Genomic DNA, 26,546 nt, shown 5'->3' with positions numbered 1-26,546 from the left:
TCGGTTTCTAGCACTGTTAGTCAAACAGGAGTTATTCTACAAGGTTATAAAAGCTACAATATAGGAGACAACTGAAACCATCTGTGGACCCCAACTATGTACATTTATTTTATTTTTTTTATTTTATATGGAGAAATCTACAAAATATATCACTGCGGACGGCAGTTTGCGTTAGTGACGAAAGCAGCACGAAGGGTGCGAAAGGCGACTAACAATATATACAGCTAAGTTGAAAAATTTGCTACGACTGTCCGATCAGATCGAGTTTGTTTGTCTGTTTGCATCAAAGCTCTAAAGAAGCTTAAATGTAATGATGAGGATTTATTCCTTTTCAAAAATCTAGAAATGTTTGTTCTACGACTTTTTGAAAAAACCGGACTTTTTGGTTTTATGAGATATCTCAACCAAACTGATACAATATGCATTTATCTTGGTTTTATATATCCTGATCATATAACTGTCATAGTACCGAATGGGTCAAAATTAGGTTTTAGAATGAAAAACTTTTTTGTTTAGTCAGATATTTTAACCAAATTGATAGCATATGCATTTAAGTCAGTTTTAAAAATCCTGACCGAAGTTAGTTCTTATCGGACCACTATATCATATAGCTGTCATAGGATCAATCGGGCGAAAATCAAGTTCTACTGTAAAAAACTTTTTTGTTTTATGAGAAATCTTAACCAAACGTATACATCCAAGTCTTAGTATGAATAACTTTTTTTTTTACGAGATAACCAAACTAATAGAATATGCATTTAAGTTAGACTTATAGATCCTGACCAAAGTTGGCTCTAATCGAACCAATATATCATATAGCTGTCATAGGACCGATCATAGTAAGTACGGGGTCTCCGACAGTAGAGTATGCTCTGCTGTAGCAAAAAATAAAAATATAAATTTATAAAAAAAAGCGAAAATAGGCATTCGGCACTGCGCAAAAAGTAATTTTTATGTACAAAGAAGCTCACCCTTTTTGCTCACAGTGTACAATGCCAATTTTCGCTTTTATTTTTAAATTTATATTTCTATTTAAAATTTTTAGATTTAACTGAATTTTGTTCGTCACAAAATTGGTTATCAGAAATTTTGGGGCTAGAAATTGCTTTCGTCACTAGACTTTTACCTCGTGTAGAGGTTTTTTTTTTTGTGGTACATTGAGTTACTAAACATTTAATATCCTATATTTTCCCCATGCCTAATCAATAAACAAAACGGGCAACTGACGCTACAGTCTTTCCATTCCACTTTTGTTTATTTTTGGGTGTTGCATGGACAACACTGGCTTGCTCTAGGCTTCAGCAAGTAATTGGCAGTTTTTCGCTAGCGAAGACAAACTTTTTTGAGTACTCGCCTTACACGACAAACAACAATTTTCGTGTTGTTATTCTGTTAACGAAAATAAGACAAATGTATTTTTATCAAGCGTTAAGAATATCGAGAGTCAGACAAAGAAGTCATAGAGCTTCCACATTTTAATAAAAATGTATCTTGTTATTCAGCAGGAACTGATTCGATCACAAATAAAGAAGCGATTACTGATTAAATTGCCTGTTGAACTTTTCGCAATGTTCATGTGATTACTTACTCAGTTTAAGTGGTAAGTATTGACCACTAATTCTTTACCTTCTTTAGATAAGTTATCTTTCAGTGATAGTTCCATGTTCTTCATTTTTATTCAATAAAAATTTAAATATTATAAATGCTAAAAAGGGGAGAAATATTAATAAATAAACAAATTTCAATAAAAAATATATTAGTGAATAAAATTTTACATTGAGCTTTTATTTCTTTTTCTGTTTTGCTGATTTTATTGCCAAAATCTTCTTTCTCATTTTTTCGAATTTATTGGATTTTCCAAACCATTTTGTAAATTTCTCCATCATCTATAAAAAATTTATATCAGTAAGTCACAAAAAAATTGATCTACATATTAAAACATTTTTCCGCAAGTCAATGTACACAAGTAAAAACGCTACATAAAGGAGTGCTGGACTACGAATGACCCTGTGCCCCTTATATTGAGTTATCGTACTTCTGTGCTTCTGACAAGATTGCAATAACATTTTAACTTTTAGTCAAGTCTTGAATAATCTCCGAGCTTATTATTCTGTTATGATGACATAAACAATCAGGAGTGCAGAATGCTTAAGAATTTGTATTTTTCATTTGCCAATGAGCAGAAGAGTGATAGGGATAGGAACATAGTTGTAAGCGCTAGGGGTCCCGCGGTCCGTGTCCTGGTCCATGGACCTTTATACGAAGTAATCGGGCTTGACTACATATCTCATTTCGGTGAGATGTCGCTACAGTCGAGCACATTCGACATTTGGGTACCCTATGCCCAGGCAGACTGATGCTGTTCACCACAGTTTATTTTGTAAAGTACTAAATTGAAGTTTGTGTTGCATTTGTCACTGCGGCCGGCAGTCCGCGCTAGTGACGAAAGCAGCACGAAGGGTGCAAATGGCGAATAGCAATATATATACAGCTAATATGAAAGATTTGTTACAACTGTCCGATTAGATCGAGTTATATACCGATCGTTATACTTTTCCAAACTCACCTGGTTATCATGCACCAGGGGGTGAAAAAATTTAAATGATAACAGCTAGTGGGGCCGTTGGAAAAAAATTTTTTTTTTAAGAAATCTTATCAAAAATACATGCGATTGATACCTCGATCACCCAAATCCGACAACTTTTTAAAAATATAATTAAATTTGAGTCGAGATAATAATTTCCCGAAATATCTAATCACTGCGGACGGCAGCTCGCGTTAGTGACGAAAGCAGCACGTAGGGTGCGAAAGGCGACTAACAATATATACAGCTAAGTTGGAAAATTTGCTACGACTGTCCGATCAGATCAAGTTATATATTGATCGAAAGGTTTAGTCCTAACTTACAAAATGGCATACTAAAACTTTTTCTAATTCACCTGGGTCATGAGATACGGGGGTGTAAGTGGGAGGGAGAAAAATTGTATTATCGCAGCTTGTGGAGCCATTGGGGCTTTTTGGTAAAATTAATTATTTTTTAAAAATTCTTATCAAAAATACGCGTCGATTGATACCTCGAAGAACCAAAGCCGTTAACTGGTTCAAAAAATAAATAAATTTGAAATTTTTAGTGGACTTCTCAAAATGAAATGAAAAGTTAGTTTCTTTGTTTGTCTGTTTGTCTGTTTGTATCAAAGCGCTAAAAAAGCTAAGATTTAATGATAAGGATTTATTCCTCTTTGAAAATCTAGAAATGTTTGTTTTACGACTTTTTCAATTTCCCGCTAGTTTAATCACGCTAAAATTGAAACCTCAACCGTTTCCAAACCATAGAAGCTACAGATATGTTCTATATATCATTAGAAAGGTGTGTTTGAGGGCTTTTATGCGTAAAACTTAAAACTTTTTTTCTAAAATATTCAGGTAACATATTACAGGTGATATAATGTTTTTAAGCTTACATTTTGGCGATTTTTGATAAAACGGCTCTAACGATTTCTGTTAAATTTTATTAGTTTCTGATGTTGAGGGGTTCTGGTTGAGGGGTTTGGAAGATATTACCTGTTAAGTGAATAAATACATTCTTCTAACGTTCGAAAATCATGTTTTAGTACGAAAAACTTTTTTGTTTTATGAGATATCTCAACCAAACTGATACAATATGCATTTAACTTGGCTTTATATATCCTGATTAAAGTTTGTTCAAATCAGACTACTATATCATAAAGCTGCCATAGGACCGATCGGGTCAAAATTAGGTTTTAGTATGAAAAACTTGTTTGTTTAGTGAGATATTTTAACCAAATTGATAGCATTTGCATTTAAGTCAGTTTTGAACATCCTGACCGAAGTTAGTTCTTATCGGACCACTATATCATATAGCCAATCGGTCCAATATGAAGTCTACGTATGAAAAACTTTTTTGTTTTACGAGATATTGTCACCAAACTAATAGAATATGCATTTAAATTAGACTTAAAAATTCTGATCAAAGTTGGTTCTAATCGAACCACTATATCATATAGCTGTCTTAGCACCGATCGGGCGAAATCCAAGTCTTAGTATGAAAAACGAAGCCCCCTAGTTTTTCTTTATAATTAAAGAAATTTTTTTTTTTAAATATGATATACGTTTAACAACTAAATTTATATATTTTCCTATTTGCCTGCATTAATGATAAAGTTACGATGTCAAAAGCAAAAGCAATTGAAAAAATTTCTGATATCCCACAAAAAAAATCTCTACACGAGGTAAAAGTCTAGTGACGAAAGCAATTTCTAGCCCCAAAATTTCTGATATCCAATTTTGTGACGAACAAAATTCAGTTTAATCTAAAAATTTTAAATAAAATTTTAAATTATTAAAAAAAAAAATCGAAAATTGGCATTTGGCACTGCGCAAAAAGTAATTTTTATGTACAAAGAAGCTCACCCTTTTTGCTCACAGTGCACAATGCCAATTTTCGCTTTTTTTTATAATTTATATTTTTATTTAACATTTTTAGATTAAACTGAATTTTGTTCGTCACAAAATTGGATATCAAAAATTTTGGGGCTAGAAATTGCTTTCGTCATTAGACTTTTACCTCGTTTAGAGGTTTTTTTTGTGGGATATCCAATTACACTAGGCAACAGCCAAATATGAACTGAACCAAACCAACTTTTTTGGAAAGATATGGGGCCCCATATGACAAAAAACATTTACAATAAAGAATATACAATTTGTGAGGTTGGTTGAAATATCTTAGAAAATAAGAAAGTTTTTCATATTTAAGATGGATCTTCGACCAATCTATGGCAGCTACATTAAATAGTAAACAAGTTTTAACCAAATTTGGTAGAGATATGTAAAATGTGTAAGCCAACAAAAAATTGATATTCTGTAAAATTAGTTAAGAAATCTCAAAAAAAACACAATCATTTTCATACTAAAGGTAAATATCGCTCAACAAGGAAGTCATCAATATCGACAAAAACATCCCTAGACATAAAATGTTATTATATCGCCGTTTCTCCATAGATTTTAATGAATGATATCTTAATCGACGGCAACTCAGATTTTTCAAGAATTTTAGAATTTTAAAGTCAAAAATCGTAAAAAAAAGTTAACAATTGATTTTTCTAAAACAACCGTATGAAATTAAAATTTTTTTCATTAATGAATTGTTGATATATTTATGAGCTTTAAGACAAAATAACTCGATTTGTGGCAATTCCTCTCATTTTCGGAATTCGGAACAGCACCGAATAGGTTTGGTAGAGATAACATAAAAAACAAAAAAGATTTTCATGCTAAAGCTAATTGTGAACCCGAACTTTCCTATGAAAGCTATATTATATAGTAATCCGATTTTGACCAATTTGTAATATATCGGTAAATTAAATAAAATATTAATAAAATTAAATTAAAAAATTAAAATAAAATCTTGCCTGGTGTGGAAAATGGGTGTAACACACCATCCTCTGCACTGCTTAGGTACTGAACTCGCTGGCTGACCAAACAATGCTACATGTCCGCCCCCTGCTCGCTTCGCTCGAGGTGCTTCAGTCGAGCATACTCGACTGTCGGAGACCCCGTACTTACAAAATATTACATTTTCGACTACTTGTTTCAATGGCAGCTATATGATATAGTAAACCGATTTGAACTGTAAATAAGTATATAAACAACCTATTAGCATATTCAGTCAATACTATTCTGCTAACTTCAAGCCCTTGCAGAGCGCTGTATTACATTATTGCATTACTTATTTCAATGCCAGCTATATGAGCTGTTAAGGATGTATAAAACAAACTCAAAAGCATATTCTGTCAGTTTGTTTACGATATCTCATAAAAAAAAAAGTTTTTCATACTAAGACTTGATTTTTGACCGATCGGTCCTTTGACAGCTATATGATATAGTGAACCAATTAGTACCAGCTTTGGACAGGATATATAAAACCAAGTAATATGCTTATTGTATTAGTTTGCTTTAGATATCTCATAAAACAAAAAAGTTTTTCATACTAAGACTTGATTTTCGGCCGATCGGTCCTTTGACAGCTATATGATATAGGTCCGATTCAAAGAAGAAACAAATTTGACCTGCTGCAACCTGCCTGCAAGATAGAGGAATCAAATGGACCACTATATCATATAGCTGTCATAGGACCGATCGGGCAAAAATCAAGTCTTAGTATGAAAAACTTTTTTTTTTTATGAGATATCGTAGCCAAACCGATTAAATATGCATAACAATTGGTTTTATATATCCTGTTCAAAGTTGGTTCAAATCGGACCACTATATCAAATAGCTGTCATAGGACCGATCGGGCGAAAATCAAGTCTTAGTATGAAAATCTTTTATGTTTTATGAGACATTGTTACCAATATGATAGAATATGCATTTAAGTTAACTAAATATTTTTTAATTTTTTCCATTATTAGTTTTTGCCATAGTAAGTACGGGGTCTCCGACAGTCCAGTATGCTCGGCTGTAGCACCGGCCGACTAGTTTTATCTCTAAATCCCTAATAAATTGCCCTCTATTTGAGTTTATTTTTTTTTTTAACTTTCCCTATTGTTGTGTTTTACTAGCAGAAGTGCCTTTTCCCCCTCAATATAAGCATATATAGCGGCATCCAAGCTGCAAACAAGTGCATTAGTACGATATTGTCAAATTCGAGATGGCCCAACAGTTCGCTCTCAGTCTCAGACAGTAAATCACATGGGAAGTACTGCATTCGTCTGCCCAAGTGCAAAGGGATTATACAATAATATGCATAACTATAGTTACCGGTAAGCTCCTGATACAAGAAATATTCAGTTTACGTTAATAAATGGACTCACAGCTCAGTAGCTTCGTTAGAATCAGGTGTTACAATGTTGTTCGCGTAAGTAAGTGTAAGGTTATCTCAAAACCCAGAACATAATATTACGTAGTCAAGCACTCCCAACCGCATTTTACTTCTATACTTACAAGACGGTCAATGGATTTAGAACTGTGTATGGATTTTCAGATAATACCTTCAATTCTGGTGGGAACATTGGGGGGTCATTTTCAGTCAGAAAATATTCCAAAAACTCCTTCGGATCGAGTGCTTCAAATTTAAGGCGCATCTTTCTTTCAACATTCAATGTTTGGGCAATATTGTTAGTAATGTCTCCAGAATTGTATGCTTGTAAAACTTTCGCAAGCGCAGAGTATGCATAAGCTTCCATATCGTCTGGCGCATTTTCGGTCATTAGATCAAGCCAAAGCAGAAAACTAGTTCCATAGTCACACTTCGGGATAAGTACTATTTTTTGAAAACTTTTCTTAAGTGTCCCTCTGGCTGACCAGGGCATGTTACTTGTGCCAAGAAGTACGATCTTGTCAGTCTTTTTGATAAGCTTCAATATTTTTTTGCCTATATATGGGCCAAGAAGGGTCGGCTTGATAGAAATGAGTTCCGGAGGAACTTTTTTTGCAAAAACCCGATGAGCTTCTTCAATATATAATATGGTTGGTTGGAACGCCTTTGCCACTTTCATTACTTTATGTAAAAACATGCCCATATCATCTTCATATTGAAATATCTTTTCTGGACTTAGATTCAGAAAAACAGCATCTGTAATAATATTAATAATTATGCATTATATATTTAACATGTAATTTAAATTTATGCTTGCCCAATTCCGATGCAATTATATTACACAGCAACTTTTTTCCACTGTTCAGTGGACCAATAAGTAGAATTGACTTTGGTTTTGGTAAATCAAACTCACTCATTCCCAACATACTCTCTTGAATTACCATTTTTATATCACCTTTAGCAGGACCAACAGTACTGAAAGTAAAAAGTTTTTGTTTTTGTTCACATTATACTCGAAATAAATAAATTTTTTTAATTTTGTTTACATTAAAGACTTACGTTAAGTTGTCTTCATCCCTTGTGCCATCGGCCAAAAAATTAAAATCGGCAATGAATTCATCAAAATCTTTATGTGAAACTGGTTCAATGACACCCGAATCTTTAAGTTCATTATACAAGGAACTTAAGGTTCTGTCTTCTGTAAGATCGAAAGGCTTCTTCTTTCTCTTGGCTTTTTTTTGCTTTGCTCTTTTCACTTTTTGGGCTTTATAAGCAATTTTTTGATCTTTTGCCAAAGCTTCTCTCAACAATTCATATTCAATCCTACAAAATTAAATTACTACATTAAATATGGATTAATACCGAAACAAATAGTGGTGCAGATTGTTTTTAATTGGATTCCATATGGGAAAAGTTACAAAATTTGTTCAATCTTTACTACAAATTAATCAGAAGTAATTTTACAAGTTTAATTAAGTTCTACCAGGGATACATTTAAAAGTTTTTTTCTCTCATCTGGGTAACTTAAATGTTACTTAGTACATAGGTTTTTAAGTCGTTTACAATAATGTTGGTTGATACTGCTAATGTTGTTAAAGAATATATGTACTTTATAGGGTCGGAGATGCTTCACAATCTTATCAGCCTTTTTATCTCTTTCGTTGCAGGAGTAAAAACAATTTTAATCAACAAGTCATTTTTATGTGTGAATAAAGTTACAAATTTAAATAGTTTATTTTACCGCATGTATTCATCTACTAATTGCCGCAATTCATGATGTATTATATCCAACTGTTCTTCTGTTACCCAAATTTTAATTGGGTCATAATTCTTATTTAGATATTCATCAACATTTCTCCAATCAATCGAAAACTTTTTCATTGTCTCCTCAATTTTTTCTGTAAACAAATTAATGAAATAAATTTTTTGTATATATTATTTATTATTATTAGCATGCTACATGACGCCTAAGAATTTTTAGTGTCATTTCAGGATATTTAACAGATTTAAGCAGATTCTTAACAGATTCTAATATTTTAATCGAACCTAGTTATATTTCAAACTGATCTTCTTATTATGTGACACCCGGCGACTATAGCTAGAGATCCACTGGACCTCACGTCACACATCGCTAGTGACAAAAGCCGTCTAGGAAAGGAAATTTGCTACGACTGTCCGATCAGATCGACTTATATACCGATCGAACTTAACTAACCAACAAAATACATAGACTATGGCTAACTCACCTGGTTTATGAGATAAGGAGCTGTAAGTGAAAGGGCAAATGTTTGGGGCCTTTTGGTAAAATTTGTTAGCTTGTTAAAATTCCTTAAACTGTTAAAATTCTGACAACTGGTTGAAAAGATAATTAAATTTAAAATTTTTAAAATTTTTACTCTACGACTTTTTGAAAAAAACCGCTTAAATTGAAACCTGTTTAAAAACCATATAATCTAAAGTTATGTCCTGTACATCGTTGGAAATATATTTTTATTGGGCTTTTTGGCGTACCATTAAACTCTTTTCTAAAGTTCTAAAAAATTTTACAGGTTAAATTTTACAGGTGAAATAAAGTGTTTTAGCTTCTATTTGACGATTTTTGAAAAATTGACACATGACATATTTATAAAACTTCAATATGTTATATATGTTTAAATTATTAAACTTAAAAGGCTATAGGCGTAATCCATTTAGCCAAAAAAATAAAATAGCTAATAATCATCTGTTAAATTGACTATTTCGACTCTGCTTTTTATTAAGAACACATTTATTTAATGGAGTCTGCTTCGCCTTCGTCTATTTGTTAGACATAATTTGTTCGTTACAAACAAGGGGGTTTTTTTAAGTGGTATAAAAAGAAGTTGAAAGCTAACATTTACTAGTCAGGTGATGATCAACTTTTAAGCTAATCATTCGATCGTAATGTGCAATAAAATGAAAGGTCCGAATGTTGTAGATCTGGGGACCCACGTACAGATTGATAAACTAACTTAGGCTTGGCTGTTGATGCTGATCAACCTACTTGTCACATTAATTACCATAAAACTATAACCATATAACTGTGCACTCTAGCGCCTCTGATTTCAAGTTTTTCCTAAATTAAAATGTTGATTAACACATAATTACATGATATATTAACTACTTATACCTATGGGCTTGCTAGAAGCAAGTATAAAACCGACATCAATGATTCCTGCATCTTTTAATTTTTTCCTTCGTTTAGCTTCCTTTATTTTTTGCAATTTTAATTTTGCTTTTAGTTTTCTTTTTTCTGCCTTCTTTTTATCCTTGAGTTTCTTTTTTTCCTCTTTGGTCATCGGTTTCTTATTAAGACTTTCTTGAAATTGCATTGGAGACATAGTCTCATCAGTGACAACCAGAACTGTACCCTTTTTAATTGGATCTGGATAGGGGTGAAAATTGCCAGTTTTTGTATAGCTGAAAAAAAAAAGATGTAGAAAGTTAAGCAGTTATTTATTCTTCAATTCACTTACAATTCTTCAAACCAGGCGCGAATATGATCGGAAATGTCTTCCATCATCCAAGGAGTTCGAACCTGAAGCAGCCTTGTTCGTTCATCCATAATTAACTTTGCAAAGTCCTCGTCTAGCTTTTGCTTCAGCTTCTCATTGTTATACATTTCCAAAACCGAATTGGAGAATTGATTTGGTCTTTTTAACTGTCGCGTTTTCTTAATACCCAACAATTCTTTTTTAAATTGTTTTTTAATTTTGAAAATCTTTCGTATTCTGTAGGAACGCCACCAGGATTGAATAATACGAGCAGCATTATTACGTACCGCAATAATTTTTTGTACTTCATGATCTAAGAGAAAAGTATTATAAGTTAAAAAATGTTCATGAATAACTAAAGCTGCCACCCAAGTTTGTAAGTGCGCTTTACAACATCATCGTTAAATCTTGTAGTCAACAAATCGAAATCCCTCTCAAATAAATATAATTTTCTTATTTACATAATATATGTACGAGTATATAGCTCTCAAAAAATGTAATGCTTTTTTTTAAATCGGTTTAAATAACGCACGCTGACCTCTGGAAATAATCCTTTAAATAATTAACAGATTTTAAAATTTACATAAAAAGAAGGAGGCCGGCCCCCTGCTCGCTTTTCTCGCGGTGCTACAGTTGAGCATACTCGACTGTCGGAGTGCCCATACTGTCGGAAAATTAAAAATATATTTAGTTTACTTGACTGTATAAGACCAAATGAAATGCAAATTCTATCCGCTTGGTTATGATATCTCATAAAACAAAAAAGTTTTTCATACAAAACTTGATTTTTACCCGATCGATCCTATGGTGGCTATATGATATAGTGGACCGATTTGCACCAACTTCGGTCAGGATGTATTAACCAACTTAAATGCAAATTGTATTATTTATTTATTAATTTATTTATACACAGTTCCTATGCGCTGTAAAAACTACATACAAACTAACTTAAGCTATAGCTGTGGCCTTAAGCTATTTACTATTACTATTATTATACAGTTATTTCTTATATTTTTATATTCTTTTTTCGTTTTGGGTGGATTTTTTATTAAATATATTTTATTTTACTATAATTTAATACTGAGTACGACCTCCTGTGTCGATTACCATAAAAGTTCAAAGAACTTGAACCTATTCAGATGACCCAAAAATAGCATGCCATTTTAGGTAGGCTTATGGGAAATTAAATAATTTTAATATTTGTACTTGTGGTAGAAACTTTCACATCTTATTAACAACTAATTTTTCTATCAAATAAAAATTAGTTCATCAAAATCGACAAATTGGTTAAAAATTTGGCTAATCTAATTTGATGAAGTCGTGAACCATTCAGTTGAGCGGCGGTGTAAGTGCCATTTTTCCGAAATTTGTTTTTTGATGCAAATGTGTTCATAGTCACAAATCTCATCTGCACACAAAATATTTAATTTGTATTGTATATATTTACGAAGATATTAACCTGTTAATTATAACGTAAGCGGCATACGAAACACTACATACGATTACTCAAAATAACTCTCTCCTTTAAAATTTGCTTTTTGGCGCTGAGAGATGAACAAGAGTCGAAGAATATGAAAAGTTTTTGATTCGATTTGGAGATTTAAGTAAGGGCGTGGTGGATGGATATTATTACGGCAGTAACGATTGATGTATATTCTGGTAGGATGGCTTGGTGTATTATTGAGTTTTCGGTCGTAATGCTAAACGTTGTGCCGTGTATATGCATTTGTGGTTGGAAAGAGATTTAACAAGTGCTATGCGGTTCTGTTTGTAAACTGCTATTGGCTTATGTTGCTTAGAGAGGCAATGCAGAGATGTGTTTATCTGGTTATCAGTTTAATGAGTTAAAAATTATTGTTATAGAATTTGAGGAGTCGGAGATGAACAGATGGGTGCCGATGCTTCAATATGCTGGGATATGAAATACGATCTAAGCCTGGATTTTTACCAGTATTTGTAGCTTAATAGGTGTGATATCGTCTTCTATGAGTTTGGCTGAATAGCATGAGGGGTGGGAGAATGGGTTAATGGATTCTTTCCTTGTTTGGATGGTAGGTGAGATATTTCTGTAGTCGGACTCTTTTGACCAGTCTGCGCAAAATGCATCAGCGATTTTCTTGCCAGATGTAATTAAATGTGAGGAGTTTTCGTCTTTGAGACAGTGAATGGGGAGTGTGGGCTTATTGCCACAAAAGTTCTGCTGCTGTGCCGCATTTTTGAGGAGGGCGTGTTTGGGGTGATCTGGGATGTAAAGTCTCTATGCGTAGATCTCTTAGCTTTTTTTTAGTTCTCTTTTAAAGACAGCGTTGATTTTCTTGTAGTTTATTATTCTAGCAGATTTTTTTGAAAATTTATTATATTTATTTTTTATTTCTTCGAGATGTTTGCTATACCATGGAACATTAAATTTTTAGTTGGAGTGGGTATGATATGCGGAATTGATTTGTTTGCTGCTTGTCGTATGAGTATAGTGATATTAGCTGCCTCTTTGTTAATATAATGGCTCGCGGGCTTAGCGAGGCTAAGGACATGTGATGTTTCAAAAAATGTGTCGCAGTTTGGGAGGTTTAGTTTAAATCTTGAGCGGTTGGTGTGTGAGGGGGTGTGGATTGTGAAGAGGGATATTGTGATAGGGAAGTGGTCGCTGCCATACAGATTTGATGCAATTTGCCAGGTTGATTCCAGAGCTAAGTATTGTGGGAGTCGAGAGCGATATGTCTATATGTGTAAGTGTGTTGTGTGTGCTAAAGTGAGTGAGGTTGCCGTCGTTGAGTATTAATAGTGGAGTTTGGTCCATAAATTAAGCTATTTAATTTCCTCGTTGGTTGTTGAGTGAGCCCCAGGAGCTATGCCAGCCATTTAGGTCCCCTGTCATAATGGTCGGTTAGATCGGAGAAGGCGTCGTGAACTTGTTTAGTGGAAAATGGTTTATTTGGCCCTATGTAGGTGGAGTAAATGTTGAATTTGAATTCGATTGTATCGAGACTATAATCAGTTCAATATTATTTACACTGCTTATGTTTATATGAGAGTGTTGTAAGGAGTTGTCGATGAGCAGAGCTACTCCTCCAAACGCATTTTGAGAGGCGTTATTGTGGTAGAGAGTGCAATTTAGTAGGGTGGGGAAAATGTGGTAATTATGTACGTGCGTTTCTTGTAATGAGATTATCTTTGGAGAGATTTGTTTTATGAATATTTGTAACTGATCATAATAATTACGGTAACCATTAATATTCCATTGTAGGATCTTAATAGAAATTCGATGTTAAGGGATAGATATTATTTTTCGCGATTATTATCAGAAGATATAGATTCAGAGGTTGGGTTCCGGCCAGGACCCCGCCACTGAAGTGGTAATAATTAATGAGGAAGGGGGTGAGTATAAGAAGACGGTACCAGGATGTGAGACCCTTAGAGAGCTTGGTAGCCGGTGCTTAGTTCTTCAAAGGTCTGATCTTAGCGGTATCGTTATCTAATGCACACCCCCTCCTAGTATGCTTAAATATTAAAATTTTTTAAGGTTTCCATAGGAAAGTCGTCCTCGGACACGATTTCATCGGGGCCGGTTTTGGAGTTATTTGGTCTTATAGTGATTTTTGGTTTCTTGGCTTTAAGGTTAGTTTTGAAGGTGTTTGGGGTTTTATAATAGTGTTTAAACTTGGCTTCGAGGGCGAGTTCCAAGCTTAGAGATTTGTCGTAATTGGATGTGTTACTTGTGTCTGCTTTTTTCCCATTTTGGTTTTGTGTGTCAGAGGTCTCAGAGCTGAGGTCAATGTAGCTTACGACGTGGCGACTATTTGAGGTAGATTGCGTTGATGATGGATGTAGGGCGACAGTAGCTGATGCATAGGTCGTTGGAAGTTGATAGCGTTGCTCGTAGATGATGCGAGCGGTTTTGATGTCAGTTTTTTCGATTGTTTTTATTGTTAGGATTTCATTATGTTTTTGGAAGGTTGGGCACTTGCGATCCATAATGTTGTTTTGGTGATCAGCTAGTTTAGCGTCTTTACAGTTAATGCATGAAGGAATGGCTTGTCTGGGCTTTCATTCTTATGAATAGTCGAGTTGCAGTTAAGGCACAGCTGGGGGCTTTTGCAGTGAAGTGTTGGGTGGCCAAGACGTCCGCTTTGGGGTATGTATGGGCGAACTTCAGTAGGTTCGTATCCGATTTTTAATGATGGCAGGTTAGGTGTATTAAATGTTAAAATGTTAAGTCCGGTCTCGACAAAGCATTCATGTTGTTTTTTTTGTGATTTTTTTACATTCAATGAGTTGTTGGTCGCTTAGCTCGTTGGTTATGGTTTCTTCGGCGATGTGGCGTAGGGAGTTGGAATAAATTACTCCTTTGGAAACGTTGAGGGTGTTATGTTCCTTTACCGAAACCTAAATGTTGTTGCCAAGTGATGTAAGTTTTACGAGGTTTATGGCTTGAGTTAGTGATTTAGTTTTGATTAGTTTAGAACCGTGACTTTGGGGGATGCATGATTTAATTTCGCCGTTGCAAATATTGTCTATTATTTTTTTCAATAGAAATGGACGGACATAAGCAAGGGTGTCGTCACTGTTAACACGTGACTTAATAAGAAATTTAGGGCCTATTGAGCCGTTCTTAAATGTTTTTGCATTGTCTAGCACAAAACCCAGTTGAGCCTGTGTTTTGGCTTTGAATTTTTCTGGTGGACCTGTCATTTTTTGCTGCTAAGCAGTAGTTAATGTTCACTAGCCAGGGCTTATCTATAGATTTGCCGTTACTTTCTAGGCTTTTAACAGTGAAATTTGATTTTTGGTCTGTGTTATGTTGTTGTTTGTTTAGTTTTGTTTTGTTTGTTTTTAGAACTATCCGTACGCCCGACCGATCGCTGTGAGAGTTGGAAGGTGACTGCAAATTCTATCAGCTTAGTTAAGATATCTCAAATTCTGAAACTTGATCTTCTCGCAATATAGAGGAGCCTACATACCAAGTTTAGTGTCTCTAGCTCTTATAGTCTCTGAGATCTAGATGTTCATACAGACGTCAGGACGTTAGGACAGACGGACATTGCTATATCGACTCGGCTATTGATGATGATCAAGAATATATATACTTTATTGGGTCTGCCACGCCTCCTTCTGCCTGTTGTAAGAATTTTGTTTGACACAAAAAATAGATTTTTCTTTAAGTACGGGGTCTTAAAATGTTCAATTACAGACAATTTTTTTTAATAGGTTGTTTAATTCTGTGTATACGCAGCATAGTTCAACTTTACATTCTTTTGTATCCATTATGCTTAGAATTTCATTATATTTTTTCTACTGGTTGTATTATTGATCTAATTCTGATGCTGTTGAGCTCTGATAACATCTTTTAAAGCACATTTTTAAATCTTTCCCCTTAGAATAAAATACTCTAAAATTTTCTATAAATTTGCTTAAGCAGGCGTCAGACGAGGGATTTTTCACCGATGCTTTTTGTTTAAAACCCGTCGGTGTTGTGTAAATAGAACAGATCTTATTTCCATCGGTTTTTCGGTGTGGGTCTAATGCAGTGGTTTCCAAACTCATACATTCAAACATTGCGCTTGTCTGCAAAGCTGAGAAAATTAAGGAAACGTGACCAGGTCAAACTTCGCGTTGGACTTTCGAGTTTCAGCCGAACACACGCGACGTGAGAAAACACATATTCTCTCTCTATACGTGTGTCGGCCGCGACGCCACGTCGGGCCGGTAAAATTTGGCTTTCCAACCACAAGGGTTTGGTTTTACCAATTTTAGACACCACTGGTCTAATGCTTACTATGTTGAAGCGTTTTTATATAAAATTGTTCAGATTGTGACCAGACTCTGTGAAAACAAAGACCTATGGCATTTTTGCTTGACAACACAAAATTTACCGTTGGTGAAAAAGTGTCGATTAAAACGTCCCCGTCTAGCGCAACTTTTAGTTTTAAAGAATTTAGGGGGCAGCTAAGACAAAAAGTTTGGCATACTTAAACTTAATTTTCGACAAATCGATTCAAGTGGTTCGTTAAAAAAAAAATAAAAAACAGAAAACTAAACTTAATTTGCTTGCAATATAGAGCTTCATACCAAAATTGTCTTTAGCTTGGCTGTTGGTGCATACAAACTGTATGGGATATACCATGTCGGCTTCTGCCTGTTACGCCCCTTTTTTTTTGTTTAAGCAAACTACAGGCATCTATACTTTATTAAGTGCGGGATAGAGCCCTGCACAAGCTCACACTAAATCGATTGAACAGTCGGAAATCATACTGTGCATACGACTCATTTTATTTTTCAAATAAATAGTTCAATTCCTTATGAGTTATTGATTTATCGGATTCATTGACTCGAAGCTAAGCTGTCGTGTGGCTCAACTCATTTTGTATGATGTGCTCTGACACTGTTACGAAAATCATTATGATTGTAAGACAGTCTCTCTAGTGCTCTCACACTCGTTGTTATGATCTTGCTGAGTAATTTTAGTGCTGAATGTGCTAATCACACTTGTGCAGAAATGAATAACTAGTGCAAGGTGAATTTGTAATAAGGTGACGTCCTCCGATTTGTTCAGGGGCCAAACAGTATTAGGTTCTTTCGGCAAGCGCTAAAAACAGATACCAAACGACGTTTGCAAGCATACTATAAAAAGCATGACCCCCAAAAGAGAGCAGCCGTGGTAAAGACGGCTTCACTGTTGCCAATTTCCCTTTTTTCTGGTTTTACAAGTTTTTTAAAGCAAAGAAAATCACTAAAATCGTAAATTTTTCTCTGAGCAAAGAATTTGACAGTGTCATTTTTTGTGAACCGGACGCACACTAGCTTTACATCATGACTGGATCATAGACTCATGCTCATGAATGAGTTTTAAAACAAAGTCATTGTACAGACAGTGTGAGGATTAATAGTATTATGAGTATCACATGATTTGCTTGAGAAATATGGGATAATTTTTTGTTTAGTGTGCACTCATGCAGGACTCTAGTACGGGATCTAAAAATTTTGAAAATATGTCACTTTGTAAGAACAACATTTTAATTTAAAAAAAATTTGCCTATTGAAAATCTCAATTTGAGATCAGTATTCAAATTCAAAATTAAAATCATACATAGATTTAAAACAATGCACTACGGCGTATTTCAGGAAATTTGGTTCTGTAACTTTGGAACCCGGTGTGAGATCGGTCTAAAATTTCAAATATATCACTGCGGACGACAGTTCGCGATAGTGACGAAAGCAGCACGTAGGGTGCGAAAGGCGACTAACAATATATACAGCTAAGTTGGAAAATTTGCTACGACTGTCCGATCAGATCAAGTTATATATTGATCGAAAGATTTAGTCCTAACTTACAAAATGGCGACTTTTGACAAAACGGCTTTAACGATTTCTGTTAAATTTTATTATGTTCTAAAACGTACAATTTCGCGTTTTTTGGTATATGAAACATAAACATTTGGTTGAGGGGCTTGGAAGATATTACCTGTTAAGTGAATAAATACATTTTTCTATCGGTCGAAAATCATGTTTTTGTACGAAAAACTTTTTGGTTTTATGAGATATCTCAACCAAACTGATGCAATATGCATTTAACTTGGTTTTATATATCCTGACCAAAGTTGGTTCAAATCGGATAGCTGCCATAGGACCGATCGGGTCAAAATTAGGTTTTAGTATGAAAAACTTGTTTGTTTAGTGAAATATTTTACCCAAATTGATAGCATTTGCATTTAAGTCAGTTTTAAAAATCCTGACCGAAGTTAGTTAGTTAGTTCGGTCCAATATTAAGTCTTAGTATGAAAAATTGTTTTGTTTTACGAGATATCGTCACCAAACTAATAGAATATGCATTTAAATTAGACTTTTATATTCTGACCAAAGTTGGTTCTAATCGAACCACTATATCATATAGCTGTCTCAGCACCGATCGGGCGAAATCCAAGTCTTGGCATGAAAAACTTTTTTTTCAGAGTAAGTACGGGGTCTCCGACAGTAGAGTATGCTCGGCTGTAGCAACGCGTGCAAAGCGAGCAGGAGGCGAAGCCCCCTAGTTTTTGTTTATAATTAAAGAAACATTATTTTTTTAATATGAAATACGTTTAACAACTAAATTTATATATTTTACTATATGCCTGCATTAATGATAAAGTTACGATGTCAAAAGCAAAAGCAATTGAAAAAATTTCTGATATCCCACAAAAAAACCTCTTCACGACGTAAAAGTCTAGTGGCGAAAGCAATTTCTAGCCCCAAAATTTCTGATATCCAATTTTGTGACGAATAAAATTCAGTTTAATCTAAAAATTTTAAATAAAAATATAAATTATTTTAAAAAAAATCGAAAATTGGCATTCGGCACTGCGCAAAAAGACTTTTACCTCGTGTAGAGGTTTTTTTGTGGGATATTCTTAACACTTCAAAGCAACTTTGGACCAAAAATTTAAAGATGGCTTTGCAAAGGAAAGGGCGCATATTACACTAGGCAACAAATTTGAACTTCTTGGCTATGACACGAACCAATCCCACTTTTTTAAAGATATGAGGCCCTATATGACGAAAAAAAACTTTAATTTTTTCGATGTTACCTAGTGTAATTACTTTTTCTGAAAGCTAATGAATGTATCTGAAATTCTTTTAAAAATTATGAATTAGGAATATTAGGATTTGTTAATTTTACGATAACACTAGGCAACAAACTAAAGCTTTTTGGTTATTACAAGAACCAAACCCACTTTTTTTTAAGATTGGGACCCCATATAACAAAACACATTTTTTCTTTCTGGTAAGATTTTTTTAGAATTTTTTAAAATTGCCGACAAATGTAAGCGCACCTTTAAATAAAGGTACAAAAAAAATCAAGCTTCTTAAAAGTTCTAAAAAAAAAATTTCACCATAGAAAAAAAATGTTTTTAGTCATATGGGGCCCCATATCTATCCAAAAAAGTGTGTTTGGTTCGTGTAATTTTTTTGCTATTGCCTAGTGTTATTAATCAATCTCAAAATTTCATGTTTTTCAACAATTATAATACGTTTACAAAAAAATTAAGCCTTTGAAAATAAAAAACAATTAAACAATTGAAAAAATTTAAGTTTTATTTTAAATTTTATTGTTTTTGGTAAAGTTCTAATCTGCGCCGAAAGTTTGCAACAAAAAAAAAAAAATCACCAAATAGAGCAAGATTTTTCATTAATTTATCAGAAAAAATAAGTTTGGGGACTCAACTAGCTTAATTGTAAAAAGTCTTTGAAACTTCCATACAAAATTTGTGCAACTTGTCACTACTACAGCTCGTCATGCTCATGTTCACACGGTTATTGTGACATCAAGTCATTTTAGACATCATCATCCTAGAGGGATGGAATGAAATTAGAGGGCCGTAAGCAAATCGCGCGATTTTTTTTTTTTAATGTTGCCTCCTTCGCTGTACCTCCATCTTATCAACATATAACATCGAAGTGAACATCTTCATTAATGACTGCAATATTTAAAAAATTGTACAGTTTCCCTATTGCCATGAAAAGCTCATGAATTTGTCTCGAGATTTCAGCAATCGTATTTTTGTAGTGGAACTTCGCCAGGTAGCCAGTAAAGTACTCCTTTTTGCGTCCATAGAGTGGGATTTCGTCGCGCATGTCCCGCCACAGTCTTTCAATATTCTGCGTGTGAGTTCCACTGTCTGGATCTACAAAGTTTTTCGATCAATCAATTCAAATGATTTCGATTCGGAATCATACCACAAAAATAGTGTTGGTAAACAAAAGAGTGAAAGATCCACAAAGCAAAAACAACAAGCTAATTTTGTATGGAAATTTCAAAGATTTATTAAAAAGAAATTAGCTGAAATTAGCCCCAAACTAATTTTTTCTGCTAAATTCATGATAAATCGCCCTCTATATGGGTTTTTTTTTTTTGGGAAACTTTCGGCGCAGGTCAGAACTTTACCGAAAAAGTCCCCAAAATTATAGATTCATAGGGAAAAATTTATTTTTTTTTTAATAAATTTTTTATTTTCAACTTGTTTTTAAGTACAAGTGAGTTTAAAGAATAAAATAAGTTTGATACCAAACCTCACCTCAATTTAAGGGTATACTGATCAAAAGTTACACTTAAAACGCATTTTTTTCTCGTTTAGAAATTTTTCGAAAATTACCCCAATTTTGAAATTCTTCACAAGCCACAAAAATTTTACTAAAAATATAAAACTTTCTGTTGCACAAAGCAACAACAAAAGTAGGCAATTTTGTATGGAAACGTCAAAGATTAAAACAAAACTTGTTGAGTCCCCAAACTAATTTTTTCGGCTAAATTCATGATAAATCGGTCTCTATTTGGGGGTTTTTTTTTTTTTTGATTTAGAGTTGGCCCAGCATAATAGACTATTACTTAAAAAATTATTATATCGCTGTTTCTCCATAGACTTTAATGAATCATATCTTAAACGACGCCTAACTAATGCAGCTATTTAAATAAAATAGAAAAGAAAATATAATAAATTTTTTGTGGCCCCATATCTATCAAATAAAGTGGGTTTGGTTCGTGTAATAGCCAAAAAGTTTAAATTTGCTGCCAAGTGCTATTGATGCCTAAATTAAAAAATATTCAGGAATAAAGTCTTCCTAAGATCAGGCTAAAGTCGGTCGTCGTTTACAAATATTAAGATTGAAAATCCGTACATGTAACAAGAATTTGGCTTAAGAAAATTTGAGATCATCAAAATTGACAACGTTTCGGATTTGGTTTATCCCGGAATCCGGATATTTAACGGTATACATAAAATTCCCATAAAAATAAAAAGTGTTTGAAGTTTATTTACCATCATGAAGCTCGTCCTTGTTATCATCCCTATTCATAAGTTCAGTACAGGATTCTTCAGTCTTTATAAAGTCTGCATTAAATAAAGTTCTTTTAACTGGTATACTCATGGCTTGATTGGGCTTAAAAGTAAACCTATAATTTACTTTTTTTCGCTGTTGCACTTCCAAGTACTTTTTCTTATTATATTTTATGTTTGATTTATATATTCGAGCTCGTCTTGCTCTTTCGTGGGCCTGAATAAGTTCTACAGCTTCGCTTACTTTAACCCAGTCCTTCGCAGCATTCTCTTCTCTTTCTTCATCATTCATATACAATTTATTGTCTGATATTATGTTTTGAATATCTAATGGACGGCGATATAAAAATTGTGGAGACCTCCAAATCATTAAATCGCGTGGGGTAAGTTTTCTCGAAATCAATACTTTATCAATGTACACGTATTCGCTCAACTCCATTTCCTTTAACTCCTCCTTGAGAAGCATCAACTGTTGAGTGGCATTTTCAACCAGCGTTCGAACAACTCCCCGTTTCTGCACTTGGAATGTGTTAAAATAAATAAAACTTAATTTGTTCACAAGTTCCACATATAAGACATAGAGCTCAGAAAATATTTTAAATGACAATGCTTTGTCCTCGGGTGGATCAATTTTCTTCAGACGATTTTGCTTCTTTACAAGCTGTCCAATTTCTTTTGTGGTGGCTATCCATAACTTGTGATTTAAATCAAATGACATTTTTAAGAAACACTGGTTTGGTATGATTAAGCTAAAAATTTTAACTACATATATTGTCGGATTTAAATTTAGTACTAAAAGTGATTATGCACAGCATTCTCGATATGAAATATTACACAGGGACCATAACTGTTGTGAGTAATAAGCATAAAAATCCCTCTTAATGGTCATTTAAAAACTTTTATTTTACAAATAAAAATTAATGGTTTCTTTTAAATAAAAAAATTTTTTTAGTAATTATTTTTTTTATTTTGTTAATCTTTTGTAAAGACTTTTATTTCTGTTTTTTAAATTTCAAACTCCAAAAAGACAAATGTTTTTGAGGAATAAAATAAAAGTCTTTAAAGACTTTTAATACTTCAAAATTTTTGACTAAAGTCCTTGTGAATATTACTTTATTCAAGGTAAAATTTAAGAATTACAACACTAGGTTCTCTTATATCAACACCATGCATGGACAAAGTTTCCCCTTCCACATTGTTAAAAAATGACTGAATTAATTGGAAAAACTGAAAAATATTTTTTTAATCCAAAAAATTATAAAAGTATTTGAACTTATGTTTGCAATTTCACTAGAAAGAACCTATCCCACATATTCTGTGATTTTGGTTGAGGTAGCTATAGGAACAAAAAAGTTTTTCTTACTAGAGGTTAATTTTCATTCGATTTTGACCAAATTTGATTAGTTTGGTTGAGATAGTTAAAAAAAACAAAATCGTTTTTCATACTAAAGGTTTATTTTTATCCGATTGTTTCTATGGCAGCTATATGAAATAGCCGTTCGATTTTGACGAAATTTTTAGCATATGGTATAAAAGACATATTCTTTGAGTTCAGTTGAGATAGCTGAAAGAACAAAAAAGTTTTTCATACTAAAGGTTAATTTACATGCGTTGTTCCCATGGCAGCTATATGATATAGTAAATCGATTTTGATAAAATTGTTAAATATTGTAAAATTAAAAAAAAATGAAATTGATAAGTGAAAATAAAAATCTTGGCTGGTCCGGGGCTTGAACCGAGGGGCTCTTGTGAGTGAGTCTAACAAACCATCCTCTGCGCCACCTAAGTACTGAGTCCGTCGCCTGACCAAACACCACTATATGTAAATTAAAAATAAATGAGAGCTTTGACCTCGAATTTAACGCACTTGCAGGTTGAATTTTCCAAAACGCCGTCTTAGCCCACGATGAATTTGTTTCAAACTTGTATTTTAGCCGCTTGCCGTACAATGTTACGTCAGTTGAACAAACAACTTTAATATATAAAATAGTAAAAATCATAAATTTGAAAATCATCGGGAAATTGCATAGATTATTCTTTAAGAAATATGTTGGTATATTTCACTCTTTTTTAAATTTACTAGAAGTGAATGATTTTTTCAATTGAAAAAAACATTATTATCATTATTTGCTGTCCCTGCTATTCAACAATTTTTTCACGACAATGTGTGCAGCTATAGAAATCGACGGGAAATGCTTTTTGACTTTGAAAGCTCACAGCTGATCAAAAATATCGATTAAAAATGTAAAGATAACATTTTTATGCTAATTGGACATTTTGCGATCGACGGGAAATTAAATTTTGGTAGATAATCAATAATCGAAAATTTCATTTTGTTAAGCTAGACCGGCCAAATCGCCCACTGCGCGTAGGGTTAATTTGGTTACATAATTGATTATCAAAGCATCCTGTGTTGTTGGTATAGTGGCCAAATGTGGCTGCTGCTAGTTATCTAACATCAATGCTAAAAATATATTAGCTTTAGTGCATTTTTGAACATTGCAAAACCAACTGAAAATCTCCCAAAACTCCATCCATTTTTTTGAGATTTTCGGTTGGTTTCGTTTTCTGTGGCACCCCTGTATATAAAAGTACATTAAAGAAATTACTTGTATTACCTTGAAAACATTAATTCGTTATGGCTGCCGTTCTACTTGTCCGATCTTGATGCGATTCAGTAGATAATAGATAATAATAACACGGTGTTACAAAAAAAATTCAAAACAAAACTTCTGGGATGGGACATAGCGTATGTTGTACGTATACTAGGTGGGGTGAAAAGTTACCTCCTTGACCTCCTTAATGCGCTGATATCGCTAAAAGTATTATTTTTGCTTACAGTCCATTCATATTTAGGCAGACATATAAAGTTTCAGCGCGATATAGACATAAGTTCTTTTTTGACAGACAGTTTTTGTTAACGTGTTTGGCATACTTTTGAGTTTGAGAAAAAAATTTTTCGTTTTCTCATAAAAAATTATGTTTTGAGAGGGAAAGAGAAAGAAAAGTTGGATAAATATTATTAGGCTAATGCTCCTTGTATGAATTTTAGACTAGTATAATGCATATAACAAGTTATTAGTATTGGTAAGGTCAGGGATTTAACGACAGGTATTGGAAAGTGAGGATTTTAGGGAAGGGAGAGGTAGAGAAAGTTCTGAGGAGAAAACGTGAAACAGGCTCTTATAGTTAGTGCATAAAACACAAAACGAATCGTGTGAAGCGTAATCAGTCGTACATGTAGATGAAAATAAAGCCTTGTAATTCCTAGTAGAACTGCTGGGGACCGAAAAGGTAAGGCCGGCCAGAAGGGAACTACAATCAATCTCGCCAATAATCAATTTGTGAAGAAAAACAACACCAAGAGCTTTCCTACGATTGATTAAAGACGGAAGATTGAGAAGACGAAACTTAAAGGAGTTCGGTGGTAAACGAATTTTGGGGTCCCAGTTAAAACCTCGTAAGGCGAAAAGCAAGAATTGCTTTTGAACTGATTCAATTCGATTCTGATTTATTTGATACTGCGGGCTCCAAATGCATTAACAGTATTCCAGGATGGGACGAACTAAAGAGACGTAAAGGAGCTTAGTTGTGAAAGTATCAATTAAATTATTTTATTTTATTTAGTTGAAATTTAAATCAATTTTATGCCAGTTGACTTCAGTGACTTCGGAAATAAATATTGTACATCAAAAATATGAAATCACTGACATTTTGTAAACTCCGAAATTTTCAAAGCTCTATTTTTAAAATCAATTCTTTAAAAAATCTTTAGAGATTCTTGGTGTGTGGATATACAAAGACAAAAAATTTTTTTTGACTCCCACCTACGCACAAAGCTGCCTACGCCCTTGATTATTATAGTCTTATAAATGATTACCAGCTCAAAAAAAAACTTTAGAAGCAAAAAATAGCTAAAGTTATCGCCAAGCGAACGGCCATATTTTTTTGCGCTCCAACCGTCTATAGACGGTCTTATTATGAAAAAATTATGAAATTTAAAACTTAAGCTTTTTTAACCTATATCTACTTATAAAATAAATATCAACTTGATTGAATGTCTATTTCGATTTTGCCTGCTAGAGGGTTAACAAGTTTCATTCCCTTTTTTTGTTTTTATTTTTTGACTATGGTGATGTTTTTGAACACTATTTTGGTAGAAACCCCCTAGCCATGTTTATTATTTGTAAAGCAAACATTTTCACGAGTAAAATGTGTGTCCATTTTTTGAAAGCGGTTTATAAATAGTCATGTAAATCTATAATTTAGATCGAATTTTATATCGAAATAGAAAATCGCCAAAAATAAGCATCGAGTTGTCGATATATCGGAAAATAGTAGATCGACTTGCAAATATCGAGTTTTTAAAAAAATAATTTATTTATTTGAAAACTTAATTGAAATCACAAAATACACTCGTACTTTTTTAAGAAATCTTATTTTTCTTGCATCGTTTTCATGCCTAACTCAAACTTTGACAATTTTGTAGTTTATTTTTTACGGACGCTCATCAAAAATTGGACGACTAAACTTAATTCTGAAGATTCACTACGATGAACAAGCCCTAGTGAGTTGTCGATTTTTCATGGAAATCGATTTATTCAACTCAATAAATCGTCCAAAAAATCATCGAGCTGAAGTACTCGATAATCGTTTCCGCGAAAATCGAGTTGTCGATATTTCGATGTATTTTAACATCCCACAAAAAAACCTCTACACGAGGTAAAAGTCTAGTGACGAAAGCAATTTCTAGCCCCAAAATTTCTGATATCCAATTTTGTGACGAACAAAATTCAGTTTAATCTAAAAATTTTAAATAAAAACATAGATTAATAAAAAAAAAGCGAAAATCGGCATTGTGCACTGTGAGCAAAAAGGGTGAGCTTGTGAGCTATCAGAAATTTTTGCAATTGCTTTGGCTTTTGACATTGTAACTTTATCATTATTGCAGGCAAATAGTAAAATATATAAATTTAATTGTTAAACGTATTTCATATTTAAAAAAAATTTTTCTTTAATTATAAAGAAAAACTTCGCCCCCTGCTCGCTTTGCTCGCGTTGCTACAGCCGAGCATACTCTACTGTCGGAGACCCCTTACTTACTATGAAAAAAAAAAGTTTTTCATACTAAGACTTGGATTTCGACCGATCGGTGCTATGACATCTATATGATATGGTGGTTCGATTAGAACCAACTTTGGTCAGAATATACAAGTCTAATTTAAATGCATATTCTATTAGTTTGGTTACGATATCTCGTAAAACAAAAAAGTTTTTCATACTAAGACTTAATATTGGACCGATCGGTCCTATGACAGCTATATGATATAGTGGTCCGATTTGAACCAACTTTGGTCCGGATATATAAAACCAAGTTAAATGCATATTGTA

The 26,546-nt window shown here is 33.4% G+C and overlaps 1 protein-coding gene across 1 annotated transcript; it reads right to left on the bottom strand.

Annotated features, from left to right (window-relative positions):
- Positions 1 to 1,805: 1,805 nt before the first annotated feature.
- LOC117788725 (dynein regulatory complex protein 11) lies at positions 1,806 to 21,970 on the bottom strand (the record flags this gene model as incomplete). The annotated part of the gene is made up of 8 exons (XM_034627567.1): positions 21,138 to 21,970; positions 10,330 to 10,660; positions 9,984 to 10,273; positions 8,577 to 8,733; positions 7,895 to 8,158; positions 7,653 to 7,810; positions 7,008 to 7,591; positions 1,806 to 1,886 (listed from the first exon to the last, which is right to left on the bottom strand). Coding segments are annotated over exons 1-8 (2,601 nt in total), but the record flags the coding sequence as incomplete, so codon positions are not given.
- Positions 21,971 to 26,546: the final 4,576 nt, after the last annotated feature.

The sequence above is a fragment of the Drosophila innubila genome (genome assembly GCF_004354385.1).
Source record: "Drosophila innubila isolate TH190305 chromosome 3L unlocalized genomic scaffold, UK_Dinn_1.0 0_D_3L, whole genome shotgun sequence".
Taxonomy (NCBI): domain Eukaryota; kingdom Metazoa; phylum Arthropoda; class Insecta; order Diptera; family Drosophilidae; genus Drosophila; species Drosophila innubila.
The sequence above is the reverse complement of the archived record's forward strand: the minus strand, read 5'-3'. Positions and strand labels throughout refer to the sequence as shown.